Raw genomic sequence first — 13,902 nt, 5'->3', positions numbered from 1 at the left:
CCTTAGTATTTTGTTTTGGAGGGTGACAGAATATGCTCAGAGATAGATTTTTCTTTGCCAGTAGTTTATTTAACACAGGTCCACTGTGGGAGTTAAAGTAATTTCATAAGCCAGTAGCATGCTGATGTCTTTTTAGCTAGTAAAGAAATAGCATAACATATTCAAAACCAGTGGTAGGTTACTCACAGTATTGTTCCAGGCATAGGGAGATGAAAGGAATACGGTCCAAATTTAGTTCCAGGTGTACCTTTATATGAATTGGCACTGGGTGAGAAGGCTTTGCCATTTAGGAACTGAAGTCCAGCTGCCAGCTCCAAAATAAAAGTTAGTTATTGCTAGAAAACTCCAGCACTGGTGGTGATGGGCAGGCTGATCTTTGCAGGGCCACTAAACATTTTGTCACCACTGCTAAGGGAGGCAGCTTTACCACAGCAGAGCTAATGTCCCTTCCCTTCAGAGACTGCTGCAGGATTTGACACCACTGCCCACCAAAGAGTCGCCTTGGTCACTGCAGGAGCATGTGGCTTAAGATCTTCAGAGAGCAAGATCAGCAAAGGACAACTTTGCTCAGATGGAAACTCGGATATTCCTCACACAACACTCAGTATTTATAGTCTAAATGTCCCCTCACCATGCTTCCTTCTTTATCTGTTTTTGCTGATAAGCCCCCAGCAGGGGCTACTCGCCTACTGACCTGCTAGTGCGTATGAATGACTACACATAATATCCTGATAGATTTCATTTGTTCAAGCTGGATATAGAAAAAGGCAGAGATCAAATTGCCAACATCCATTGGATCATAGGAAAAGCAAGAGAGTTCCAGAAAAACATCTACTTCTGCTTTAATGACTACACCAAAGCCTTTGACTGTGTGGATCACAACAAACTGGAAAATTCTCAAAGAGATGGGAATACTAGACCACCTTACCTGCCTCCTGGAAATCTGTATGCAGGTCAAGAAGCAACAGAACTGGACATGGAACAATGGACTGGTTCCAGATTGGGAAAGGAGTACGTCAAGACTGTATATTGTCACCCTGCCTATTTAACTTGTATGCAGAGTATATCATGTGAAATGCCAGGCTGGATGAAGCACAAGCTGGAATCAAGATTGCTGAGAAAAATATCAATAACCTCAGATATGCAGATGACACCACCCTTATGGAAGAAAGCAAAGAAGAACTAAAGAGCCTCTTGATGAAAGTGAAAGAGAAGAGTGAAAAAGCTGGCTTAAAGCTCATCATTCAAAAAACAAAGATCATGGCATCTGGTCTCATCACTTCATGGCAAATGGGAAACAATGGAAACAGTGACAGACTTTATTTTTGGGGAGCTCCAAAATCACTACATATTGTGACTGCCGCCATGAAGTTAAAAGACACTGCTTGGAAGAAAAGCTATGAACAACCTAGAGAGCATATTAAAAAGCAGAGACATTACTTTGTGATGAAGGTCTGTCTAGTCATAGCTTTGGTTTTTCCAGTAGTCATCTATGGATGTGAGACTTGGACCATAAGGAAGGTGGAGCGCCAAAGAATTGATGCTTTTGAACTGTGGTGTTGGAGAAGACTCTTGAGAGTCATTTGGACTGCAGGGAGATCCAACCAGTCACTCCTAAAGGAAATCAGTCCTGAGTATTCATTGGAAGGACTGATACTGAAGCTGAAGCTCCAATACTTTGGCTACCTGATGCAAAGAACTGACTCACTGGAAAAGACCCTGATGCTGGGAAAGATTGAAGGCAGGAGAAGGGGACAACAGAGAATGAGATGGTTAGATGGCATCACCGACTTGATGGACATGAGTTAGAGCAAGCTCCAGGAGTTGGTGATGGACCGGGAAGCCTGGCATGCTGCAGTCCATGAGGTTGCAAAGAGTCAGACATGACTGACTGACTGAACTGAACTGAGACTTCATTCTTATATCAAAACAGCATCTTCATTTAAGTCATAAATAAGTGAGTTTGAAGTTATAGCAAACCAAAACACAGCACTAAGTGTAGGTTCACTGCTCCTGAAAGGGTGGCACCTGATGTTTTTATGACTGAACTTACAAGGCAAGAAGACATTTCTTCCTTCCTTTCATTTCTTTTTCATTTAACATCAATCCAGCATCTTCTTGTCATTGTTGCTGAAGATACAAAAGTTAATAAGACACCAACCCGGGGCCCCCTCTATCTAATAGGAAAAACAGATGTGGGAGGGATGGTGCCTTAGGCTGAGGGGTGGTATTTGTACATAGCACAGATGTGGGAATCTGGGTTGCTTTGGGAGGCGGGGAGAGGGAAAGAGGATGCCAGTTGATAGTTGAGTTGTAGAGGATCTTACATTTCCTTATATTATATCCTGCGTGGTGGACATGGAAGGGCACAGGACAGTGGAGAGTTTTAAGCTTAGAAATTAAATGATTAGCCCTAGCAGTGGGGAACAGTAGGAAAGATAGTTAGAAGTGGCAGGATAGAAAGGGAAGTTTCTCAAGTTCACTTGAAATGCTGAAAAAGTTATAAAATCCAGAAATTCTCCTCATTATTGACTATTTTTGGCATAGAAAACAACTCCTTATACTGTTTACCTCTTGCTTCTTTGTACAGACTTTTAGAAAACTAGAACATGATGCTATCTGGAATTCACAAATTAGCTGATGTGCATTTTCATTTTTGCTTAATCCTCCCAGTTGCCTTTCTATTTCCTTTTCCCTCTTTCATGGGCACCTCATTGCCTGTGACTTGAGTGATGCTGGTTGGCTACATGGTGGTTCATCTGACTTGGTGGCCTTAGATAAGCAAGAATAAGTTAGATAAATAAGAATTAGCTCAATCATGGGGTACTGTTGTTTTGCTTTTCCATTCAGATTGAAAGATGATGACAGTGGGGACCATGATCAGAATGAAGAAAACAGCACACAGAAAGATGGTGAGAAGGAAAAAACGGAACGAGACAAGAGTCAGAGCGGCAGCAAGAGGAAGGTGAGTTCTGTGCTGCACAGATGTCGTTGCCTTTGGACTTGGGACTTGGTGATCTTGTGAAATCTGAAGGATACTTTATGAACTTGATTACACCCTGTTTTGTAGTATCTGATTTTGTTCTCAAAAAAGATTGTTGCATCACTGGAGTTCATCTTGGGACTTTGAAGGTTCCCCTTGCCACAGGATCTTGAGTTCTTGCCTCGATTTCCAACATTCTCTGAGCCTGAGGCGGGGGAGATTAATCTTGGAATTTAGCAAGGGTGTTAGTTGCTTCAGAAGCTGCTGCTCAGTATTTCAAATCCTGCCCATCACTGAGAATGTTCGACTCTTATAGTCTGTAATAATTCAGGCTGAAAGTGACTTGGAAGAAATGAATTTTAGAGAACGAGAGATAGATCTCTCAGTTTCTTTCTTGAAATATTAAAGCAATCATTAATGCATTTATCACACAGTATTTAGTACATTCCAAATGCAGGCATTTTACATGCTAAGAGGACACAGGTGAGTGAGCATGAATCAAGGCACTTAAATTTAACAGTAGCAGTAATCCTAGGCTGTCATTTATTGAGTACTTCTGTGTGTCAGGCATGGTACTAAGCACTTCACATCTGTTAATTTGATCCTCTCAGCAGCCCCATGATGATGGTCATTATTGTTTTCCCCATTTTGCAGATAAGGAACTGAGGCACAAACTGGTTAAGCAACTTGCCCAGTGTCATGAGCCAGCAAGTGATAGGGTGTCATAGAGGAGGCAGTGTTTGGCCTGGGAATATATTGAGATGAGATACAAGCATAAATACTCATGGTAGGAGGTAGAAAGTTTTGAAAGCATTAAAAACAGAGAAAGTATTACAGGAACTTAGAAACAGTTGACCACTAACTTACCATGTAAGCGGAGTCTTGAGCCCATTGCAGGTAATTGAGGATGTATCCTTTTTAATGGAGGTGGTAAGGGGTGACGCTGGGAAATGTTTTCTCAGTCTCAGAGCATGTGGAAAATTTTCCCAGATTAACACGTCTCCTTTGATTCACAGGCTGTCGTCCCTGGGCCGGCCGAGCACCCCCTGCAGTATAACTACACTTTCTGGTACTCCAGGAGAACCCCTGGTCGTCCCACCAGCTCACAGAGCTATGAACAGAATATCAAACAGATTGGCACCTTTGCCTCTGTGAGTACTTGGTGGTTTAATGTACTAAGCTTTGGTAGTACATTCTTGTCTGTATTTACATTGTTGTGTTTATCTACCCTTCTGGTAACCTACATAGGATTCTGGTTTCCTTAGTTGACTGACCTGAGTCTGTAAAGCTAAATTGGCTTATTCTTCTGTTTCTCTTTATATATCCATAGGCAACATATGTCAGAATCAATAAGTGCATAAATTGTGGAATTGATCAGATGGGGACAATACAAAAATACTGGTTTTGTTTAAGTATGTATTTTTGGAGTCCTTTCTGTGTGCAAAGTATCATGGGAGATACAAAATTTTATAGCATGTGGTGTCCTCATGAAGCTTGTCAGTAAAATGGAGAATAAAATTTAAAAGTTTTTGTTTTAATAACTTCACATTGGGTTTTGGATATGTCAGTGATTACGCATAAACTAGCATCTTTGTTCTGTGTTTAGAAGGAAAAGGAAGTCTCCGTTTTTTTGTGGGCACTGTCAGTACAGTTAGCCCACGCACTGTCTCATCTTCCTCACGGAAAACTAGAGTTGTAAACCCTGGGAGGCTTGTCTGTGATTAAAGCCAGTCTTGTTGGGTGAAGATTGTTATGTATTTCGTACAGTTGATCTGTGGGCAGAATCAAATGCAGGATTCGTTATTTTTTTGAAGTTACTAAGGTATTCGTTCTGTTTAAAATGCAGACACTGGAAAAGGAAACTATAATAGACAGTAAACTTTAAAATAAATTAGTAAAGAGGAAGGACACACAATTATAGTCACTTTGTATAGTTTCCTTTGATCATTATGATAGCCCTATGAGGTCAGTGATGTTATCCATATTTTACAAATGAGAAAAATGAGACTTGGGTTAAATATCTGATCTGAAGTCTCAAGTCAGTTATAATTAACTTGATTAAGTGGTGGAACCAGTATTGAGACTCAGGTTGGGTAGGCTGTAAAAACCACCTTCCAAAGCCTACATTCTTTCAGTCTTCCATATACCAAAATGCATGCCAGGATGCTCCAGTTTTTCAAAGTGTTTGTTTACGAGACAGGCTGTATTTATTTATCTGTTTATTAATCAGATATGCCTATATAATGATAATCATGTCATCTGATTACTGTGTTGAGTTGATATTTCAGCCACAAGCAAAGGTCTTGTATTAGTTGGCCTGCGCTCTCTTATTACTGTTAAATTTAGAGTTTTTTGAATTATTACAAGTAGCTGTGCACTGGTACATGTTTGGTTCAAGAAAAGTTTGTTGAATGAATTTGGGGCATAATAGGGTTCTAAAATGACTAAAAAACCTTGCCCTTAGGGAAATAAGACATGTCCAGGAATTTCTAATACAGGGAGGCAGTAGGAGGTGCATATATAGCCAGGGTGCTCTTGCAGTTCAGAATAAAGGGATTCATTTCAGCCTGAAGAAGCCTCTTTGGGAGTGAGATGGGTTTAAGATTGAATTCAGACAATTTGAACAAGTGATAAGAGGAAGGAATTCTTGGAAGAGAGAACAGTAGAATTTAAAAAATTATCCATATCATCCTAACATTCCTGAATCCACAAAAATTTTGATAGGTTGCTAGACATTTCAGGTAAAATGGCAGCCATTATGTTATGAACAACTGGTTAAGCACTTAGGATGAGAGAAGAAACTGAACCATTCAGGATTTTGTTGAATTATTTTAGCATGATTATAACTACTAGCATTTTTCTTTCCCGCTTAAAAAAAGCATGTGTGAATTTTCCCAGCTTGTGCAAGGAGAGTTTTTGTTTTCTTTGGGCATATATGCTAAGTTGAACAGTTTTATCGTCAGCGTCATCTTGGGTTAATGCTGCTTTATACTCACCAATGTCATATAAGTCGAGGCATTGGGAAATGTCCCACAATATTCCTCACAGAAAAGTAATTACATTGTGAAACTAATGATGCTGAAGTAGTATTTCCCACTGGTCCTTGATCCTAGTATTTAACAACATTTAAAAGTTCTTGAGGTGACCGAAAGCTGTATCTTGAGATGGAAAAAGTGTTGGACTCGGGGATCACAAGTTCTGTTGCTTGACTGTGAGCTGGGGCAAATTCTGAAACCGTTTTCTCAATTATAAAGCAAAGAAAGAAGTTGAAATGATTTCTAAAGTCTTTTCTGCACTTCATGTTCTAAGTCTAAATATTTATTCTTGGGTTCCAGTTGAAAGTTTCAAGAATGCAAGTTGCCTTAAGAGAATGGGGGAAAAAAAGGTTTATAGTATTACTGTTTCTCGACCTGCTTATTATTTCATCTCTCGTGATTTGGGTATAGAATTCTGGCTATAAGATTGTAGAGAATGGCTCTCAGATTGGTGGAGACCAAACTGTTAATAAAGCAGTGCTCCACTGGAGGATTGGAGGTGATTGGTATGCTCTGTCCCCACCACTTCCGTCAAGTCCTCATTCACAGTGAGCCACAGTTTCTAGAAGGCAAGCTTCATTTCTTTGCACTGTGTTAGGGTGGGGAAAAGATTATTGCTCGTTGTATGCATAGGACCATTCACTGGCCCAGATCCCTGGGTGTCGTTAAGCATGGCACTCACTGAGGTGAAATACTGTGTTGAAGTCCTGCAGATGGCTTCGTTCCTAATTTCCTTGTAACATGAGATGTTTCCCAGGTTTCTATGCTCTAGAGGATCAAGAGGCACAACCATTTCACACAGTCTAGGGTTTCTCCTCAGTTGCTATCCAGATCTGGGAGTGTGACCCGAATCTCTGTCTGCATGGTACCTGTTTTTACCTGCACATTATGGAATCTTGCTTCATGTTTATTTAGAGCCTCTTCAGCAGTTTCTTGGCAAATACCAACTATTTTCTTCAGGCTGTTTCACATTTTTTTCTTTCCTTGTAAAGTGTGCACTTGACTGCCCAGTACTTTGTAGGTGTTCTCTGTGAATTGCAGAGGAATAGGAAAGTGATCAAGGGCTTCCCAAGTGGCTCTAGTGGTAAAGAACTCGCCTGCCCATGCAGGAGATGCCGTAGATGTGAGTTCGATCCCTGGGGTGGGAAGATTCCCTAGAGGAAGGCATGGCAACTCACTCTAATATTCTTGTCCTGGACAATCCCATGGACAGAAGAACCTGGTGGGCTACAGTCCATAAGGTCCCAGAGAGTTGACCACAACTGGAGTGACTTAGCATGAATGCATGCACACACACAAAGAAGTAATTTCTTCTTATCCAATCACTAGTGAGAAAAACAGAAATAGTGTGATAAATATAAATAAGCATACATTTTACAGAGAAATATGTATGATTTTTCTAACAGGACTGTGAAGGAGGAGCAAAGAGAAATTTTATAGCTAAGAAGAGAAACTTAAACCCTGAGTGAAGAAGCTAAGGTCTGCTTGGTTTTTGGACCGTCTGGGCCTTAGCAAGGGCACCGTGGTATAGAGTAGTGCCTGCGGTTGATTCTGTCACTTAATGCTCAGTAACTACATAGAAATAAAGTGTACTTCAGTGTAGCTAATGCTGTATTTTGACAGTAAACCTCTGATCAAGAAGCACCCAAACTTGCAGTTGTAAATAAGTCTTGGGCATGTACTGTAGAGCACAATGACTAGTTAACTCACACTGTTAATAACACTGTTTTGTTTTGTTTTTTTAAGTGATTTGGTTCAGGCTGAGGTTATGTGGCACTGAATATACCTCAAATCTAAGTGGTTTTTATTGTGTAAAACAAAGTTCTCCTACAGCATGTGGTGATTCTCTTGTGGCTTCCACAGGATGATGTGTATTGACATTTTACCAACTAAGGCTCCTGGCTGAGGCTGGCATTTCTCATCTAAAGAGTTTATTCTTGTGTCGACAGTATGACATTATTCTTCTATCAAAATAGACAGTCTGCTTCCCTCCAACTTGCTGTCCTTCCCCCACAATCCCCGGAATGAGCATCTGTCCTCCAAAAAGTAGAGCCTCTAGCAGAGTGTCTTCCATGGTTATGCTCTTCTCTTAAATCTCACATTCGCTCAGAGAAAAAGAAGGCACCTCTCTTGACTCTGCCATCCTCTCTCTGTAGGTGGAGCAGTTCTGGAGGTTTTACAGCCACATGGTGCGTCCCGGGGACCTGACAGGCCACAGCGACTTCCATCTCTTCAAAGAAGGAATTAAACCCATGTGGGAGGTGAGAACTAAGAGCCTTAGACTGCTTTTCTGAGGAAGTTTTCTGTTTTTCGGGGGTTTTTTGTTTGTTTGGTTTGGGGGTTAGTGCCGGGCATTGGTTAAAGTCTTCTTTGAAAGGTACGTCACAGTTTGGTACATCCTTGGAAATGGGAACTCTAGGAAGAAGCCTTGATTCCATTGTTTGTGTGAATGGTTTTCAAAGATTGTTTTCTCACTAACACGGTGTTGTAACAACATTGAAGGATTTTTGTGGATTACTCTTCACATAGACTGGTTTTGTGTGTGTGTAATATATTACCATAGTGTACATATGGTTAAAGTGAGTAAAAATAAGCTTAGGGGCAGTCACCAGAGACCCAGAACTGAGCTCTGTGATCTCTTTGCTGTAGTCCATCTTCTCTATTCTGATGCCAAAGCATTCTTCCAGAGGACTCTGATCACACACACATGTGCTGTGCTTAGTCATTAGTCACTCCATCCTGTCTGACTATTTGCGACCCTATGGACTGTAGCCCACCAGGCTCCTCTGTCCATGGGGATTCTCCAGGCAAGAATACTGAAGCGGGGAGCCATTCCTTCCTTCAGGGAATCTTCCTGACCCAGGGATCGAACCCAGTCTCCTGCATTGCAGGCTGATTCTTTACCATCTGAGCCATCAGGGAACCCTCGCCCCCACAACAAACACACACACCTTAATTAAAAATCTTATGCAGTTTTCTGTTGCACACATGATCTTATACCTAATTACCTTTCAGCACTTGTCACCTGTCCTCTCCAGATCCTCCCTTCAGTGTAGCTAGATCTTCCTCTTTGCATCTCTGCCTCACAGTCAGTGTTTGCACACAGCCGTGTCCTTCCCGGTGCCCGCTGAGCCCTTCACCTGGCTAACGTCTGTGTCCCTTACAACCCAGCTAAAATGTTTTCCTGTTCCTGGGTGTTTCTGACTATCCTGTTCTTCATAAACTTCATGTGTGTACCTCTGTTACAGCAGTACTTGTCAGACTATACTACTGTAATTAGTTTTTTTGTCCATCTGCTTTACTAGACTGGATCTGGGTAGAGATCGTGACTTCATGTCTGTATTTGGGGACGTGGTGACGCTTGATAAACTTTTAGCAAATGAAGTAAGGAATGATCTGTGTTTGAAATCTGACATTATTTTGTTTTAATGTAGTTTTCAAAAAAGAGGGTTGGTTGGTTTGTTTTGGCCACACTGTATGGCTTATGGGATCTTAGTTCCCCGACCAGAGATTAAACCTGGACCTGGCACTGAAAGTGCTGAGCCTTAGCCACTGGACTGCCAGGGAGTTCCCAAAAGAGGATTATTTTTAAAGGGTCTGTTTGGCTGTTTTTCTTTAATGGCTGGTTGCAAGGATCCCCACTTTGTGTTTCTTTTTTCTCATTTCTTCTGCCTATAGTCCTTCCACATTTTCCTGTAGAGTTGAATGGTTGGAAAACGGCAAGACTTCTCAGTGGTCATGAATCCTTGGCCCTAATGCTGTGAGACGATATTTTAACTTTTAATACTTTCTTTTTACAGGATGATGCAAATAAAAATGGCGGAAAATGGATAATTCGACTGCGGAAGGGCTTGGCATCCCGCTGCTGGGAGAATCTCATCTTGGCTATGCTGGGGGAACAGTTCATGGTTGGGGAGGAGATCTGCGGGGCTGTGGTCTCTGTCCGCTTTCAGGTAAGCTGCCTCGTGGGCAGGTCTGCTTTCACGTGTGTTACCTCTGCTCTTCTCACTGCCTCCAGTTTCCTTTGATGAATCCTTCTGTCGTCCCTCCTATAGGAGGACATTATTTCCATATGGAATAAGACTGCCAGCGATCAAGCCACCACAGCCCGCATACGGGATACGCTTCGGCGAGTGCTTAACCTACCTCCCAACACCATTATGGAATACAAAACCCACACCGACAGCATCAAGTATGTGTTGTGGGGGTTTGGGGTGTGTGGGGGGCATGTCCCTGAGTTCAGCAAAAGTAGTTCCTTAGTCAGGTCCAGAGGAATATGGTCTTCCAGGAGACTGACTTAAGGAGAAGGGACAGACCAGTCTTCCCCCAGTACTTCTGTCCACTCATAGCAGTTCTCTGCTGGTGCGTTTCTCTGCCTGCCTGCACCCTGGGTGCTCTGGATGAGAGACATCCCTTCTGCAGAGTCCCAGCTGAACCACCTGGGCTTGCTGTATTCACACAGGCTGTCTTGTCTTTCGTTCACTAACCTCTATCTTAAAATGAAAGACAAAGTGCTCTTCTTTTTCTTGCAGTTCCTAAAATAATTTCACTGAACAGTGAGGCCCTCCTCCCTGTCTGTCCCTCACTCCACTTTTGCATGTCTTTTTAACTTGTTAGCTTCAGTCTGCTCTCTTTGTTCCGGGAAATTGACTTCTTTACCAGGAATGATGACTGCATTTCCTTGTGTGCAGAGCTGAAGTCAAAGCGGAAGTAGAATAGTGTGTGTGTGAGAGTAGACTCTAAGGGGAACAGGAATGCCAGAGGGGAGGTTAGCTTGGCAGTCTACCTGAGATTCAGGGGAGTGGAGCTGGACATCCACAAGTGAGAATCACTGGCCAGGGTTGCTCCTTCAGTGACTGAAGATCATAAATAAAGTCAGGGTGTTACAGACACGTTGTGGGGAGTGGCTGTTAAAGAGTTTTCTCACATGTGAAGGGAGAGCAAGGCAGCTAGGAGTCAGAACCTATAGGTGTAGTTCTGTCCTCTGACTCAGATACCACTGCGTGCCTTTGAAAAGTCTCTGCCACTCCGCTTCACGTGTCCCATCGGAAAAGTGGGGGGTAAGAGTGCTTTACTGAGCAGGGTTGTTTGTGAGACTGATTCAGTCTTTGTAATTGAAGATCCTCAGATGGAGTATGCTCTAACAGGGTCAAGGATTATTGCTCTCATCATCGTTAGTAATAACATCATCACGCTGTTATTACAAGCATTATAGTAATGAGCCCAATGATGGCTCAGCAGGCAGATCATTTGGGAATCTTTTCCCCTGCATTTACAGATCATGTTGTGGGTGGAACTGGCTCATACCAGCTAAGCTCCAGTTTTTAACTGGGAATGCTGCCATAGGAGGTGGTCTGTCTGAAATGGCTGGGTGTGGCTCATCACAGCCACCAGCAGTTATTAGTCATTACGACCCTGAGGGCTTGCCTTGGCAGCCCTGGGTCAGCACTCTTTTTCTCTTGGCAGATTTTTCTTATTCTTTGTTCTGGAATACAAATAGTTTCTGCCCTCCAGCCAGACTCAGTCTAGGCTGGAGAGGTCCACACCTACTTTTCCTAGGACTCTTGTGTTTAGTGTTCCCAAATGCCCCCCGCACCCCCCCACCCCACCCCCAAGCAACCTTTTCACCCAGATAGGAAAGGGAAAGATATTTTTCAACTCTCCCCTCTCCACTCTTCTCCCTTTCAAATACCCTGAAGCAGTTCTTCCTGACTTGTGTAGCAGTGTGTACAGGTCCATAGAGTCTAGGCTAGCCTTGGGGCTTGGTGCCTTAGTCTGCTGCTTGCTGCTTTATCAGAGGTCTGCCTAGTCCTCCAGCCCTGCAGCCACAGGGGCCAGAAACCCCTCCTTGACACCTAGATGCCACTTTCCCCTCGCGGCTCCCTCTCTTTCTCTCCCAACGTGCCAACCTTTTGCACTTCCACTAGAATGCCAGGCAGGCTGGGCTCCCAAAGGCTCCTTTTTCAAAACCTCTGGAAGCCGCGGTTGAATGTGCCGTGACCCTCTCCCTCTCTGGATGGCACCGTCATTGAAGCCGGCGTCATCGGAGCCTCTTGTTCTGTTGGTGTGCTACCTGGAAGATCCTTCCGTCCCGGACAAGAGGAATTGGAAGAGCATTTTATGTTTTAAGAACAGGCTGACATGCAGCAGCTACAACAACAGCTGAGATCACTTAATAAATGGTGCTAAACTAGCTTGTCTCATGCTCTTGCTCTTTATGGTGCATCAAAGAAGTGGCCTTTCAGACTGACTGTCACCATATTAAGGAATGGCACAGACTTCTCCGTGGAGAGCCATCCGGGGAATGCAGCCTCATTTCCATAAGCCCATGGTATCACATCACACGGTATTTTGTCCCATCTCCGCTGAGGTCTGACACTGAGGTGACATCTGGCTCTCAGAAAGAGACCCCCACGGTTTTTTTGGTATTTAAGTTTCCACCAGCCATGCTGAGGACAGGAACAGAGTGATTTCTGATTTAGAATTCAGCTCAAAAGTCCATCAGGTTGGAAAGGGGGATTCTTGACCTTCGCTTGGCTGACTTCATTTGTCTTACTTCAGAGACATGTCTTGCTTGGAGGCGAAGCCCTGCTTCCGTCTGTGTGCCGCTGTGTGTGTAGAGCTTCCTTGCTTTGTGTAAGTGGGCTTTCCTCACTGGCCAAAACCGCCCAACCGCAAGCTCTCTGCCAGCTTTTTCCCTTCTGTTCTCCCCTTGGAGCCAGCTCGTCTTCCTCTCTGAGCTCACACTGCTTACACTTTGCAAAGTTCTAGCCCTTCCCTTTCCCCAGTCCCTAGGGTTGTCATGCTTCAGGACCTGGGAGTGGGGACGTGTCTTTGTCCTATGTGACTTTACTCCTTAGGACATCTGACCACAGCATGGCCCAGCCCCTCACGTGTTTTTGAGGCTCGGCATGTATGTGCTGCAACTTGGCCTTCAGGCCCCTAACCTGCATGGAGAAATCTAGCAAGGCTTAATGTGAAGATTTTCTTTAGAGCTTCCACCCAAACCATAAATAAATCACTTCTGCCCACACTAGGCCAGGTGGCCTGATAGCATCTGTGAAGGTGACTGTGGGCGTAGTGTGGAGTTCTCCAAAGTGGCTGTGCTGCTCCGTTTTGGCAGTGATGCCCTGAGCTGTGCCATCCTGACTGCCCATCCATCTCCATGAGGCCTGGGATCCCACAGACCACACATCAGGACTAGCACGTGGGCTGAGCATCCTGGAAGTGGCCCTGTCATTGCTGCTTTTTGTGATCACTTACCCCAAATTACTTAAAGTTCCTGAAAGATGGAGATGGTTGATGTGTAGAGATACATATTTTCTATGTTTTCAACATTTGTCAAAGAATGACGTTCTATGGCCCTTTCCCTCTTGCCTTCTGCTGTGATGTCCACATGTATTGATCTTAATTTCAGCTAATATAGCTGGTCCAGAGGTTGAGCCTGATTCCACCCACCAGAGTAAGAGTTGATCGGAAAGCACCGAACTGACCTTGACCCCTCTGAGCCTTGCCACATCTGAACAGAAGCCAGGACTGTTCTGCTTTGTCCTTCCCCGTGACTCTCCCACAGGCGTGGCTGTGTTTGAGTCAAGGAACAGCAACTGCTTGGACTTGAGAATTGAAGGGACACGAGGAGGAAAAAGCCAACACTTGTTCTTTCCCATGTACTCTGGAGATGAGGGGTCCTGGAAATGGTGAGGGGAGTGTTTTAGGGGTGGCTTAGCTTTCTCGGTTAGGTGTCCCTCCCCTTTGCTGTGTTTCTGTCCAGTCTCCAACGTCCTATTTCAAGTGTCTCGTTCCCCAGCCTGCCTTCACACTGCTCATGGCCTTTTCCTGCTGCGCTCCTTGCTAGCACCACTTGCTGAGCTGAGGTGACCGCTG

General features: G+C 43.8%; 1 protein-coding gene across 3 annotated transcripts in view; it reads left to right on the top strand.

Moving 5' to 3' along the window:
• EIF4E2 (eukaryotic translation initiation factor 4E family member 2) overlaps positions 1 to 13,902 on the top strand; it is a 29,728-nt gene that overhangs the window by 5,020 nt on the left and 10,806 nt on the right. For 2 of the 3 annotated variants that reach the window (XM_065930348.1, XM_065930347.1), the window contains exons 2-6: positions 2,851 to 2,965; positions 4,000 to 4,134; positions 8,175 to 8,279; positions 9,819 to 9,971; positions 10,074 to 10,210. In XM_065930348.1, the coding sequence (XP_065786420.1) occupies positions 2,851 to 2,965; positions 4,000 to 4,134; positions 8,175 to 8,279; positions 9,819 to 9,971; positions 10,074 to 10,210 (645 nt within the window). Of the gene's footprint in view, positions 1 to 2,850; positions 2,966 to 3,999; positions 4,135 to 8,174; positions 8,280 to 9,818; positions 9,972 to 10,073; positions 10,211 to 11,945; positions 12,212 to 13,902 lie in introns of those variants that run through there. The other variant, XM_065930346.1, reaches the window with a different exon arrangement.

The sequence above is a fragment of the Muntiacus reevesi genome, chromosome 3 (genome assembly GCF_963930625.1).
Source record: "Muntiacus reevesi chromosome 3, mMunRee1.1, whole genome shotgun sequence".
Classification (NCBI taxonomy): Eukaryota; Metazoa; Chordata; class Mammalia; order Artiodactyla; family Cervidae; genus Muntiacus; species Muntiacus reevesi.
This window is presented reverse-complemented; position numbering and strand designations above follow the sequence as displayed.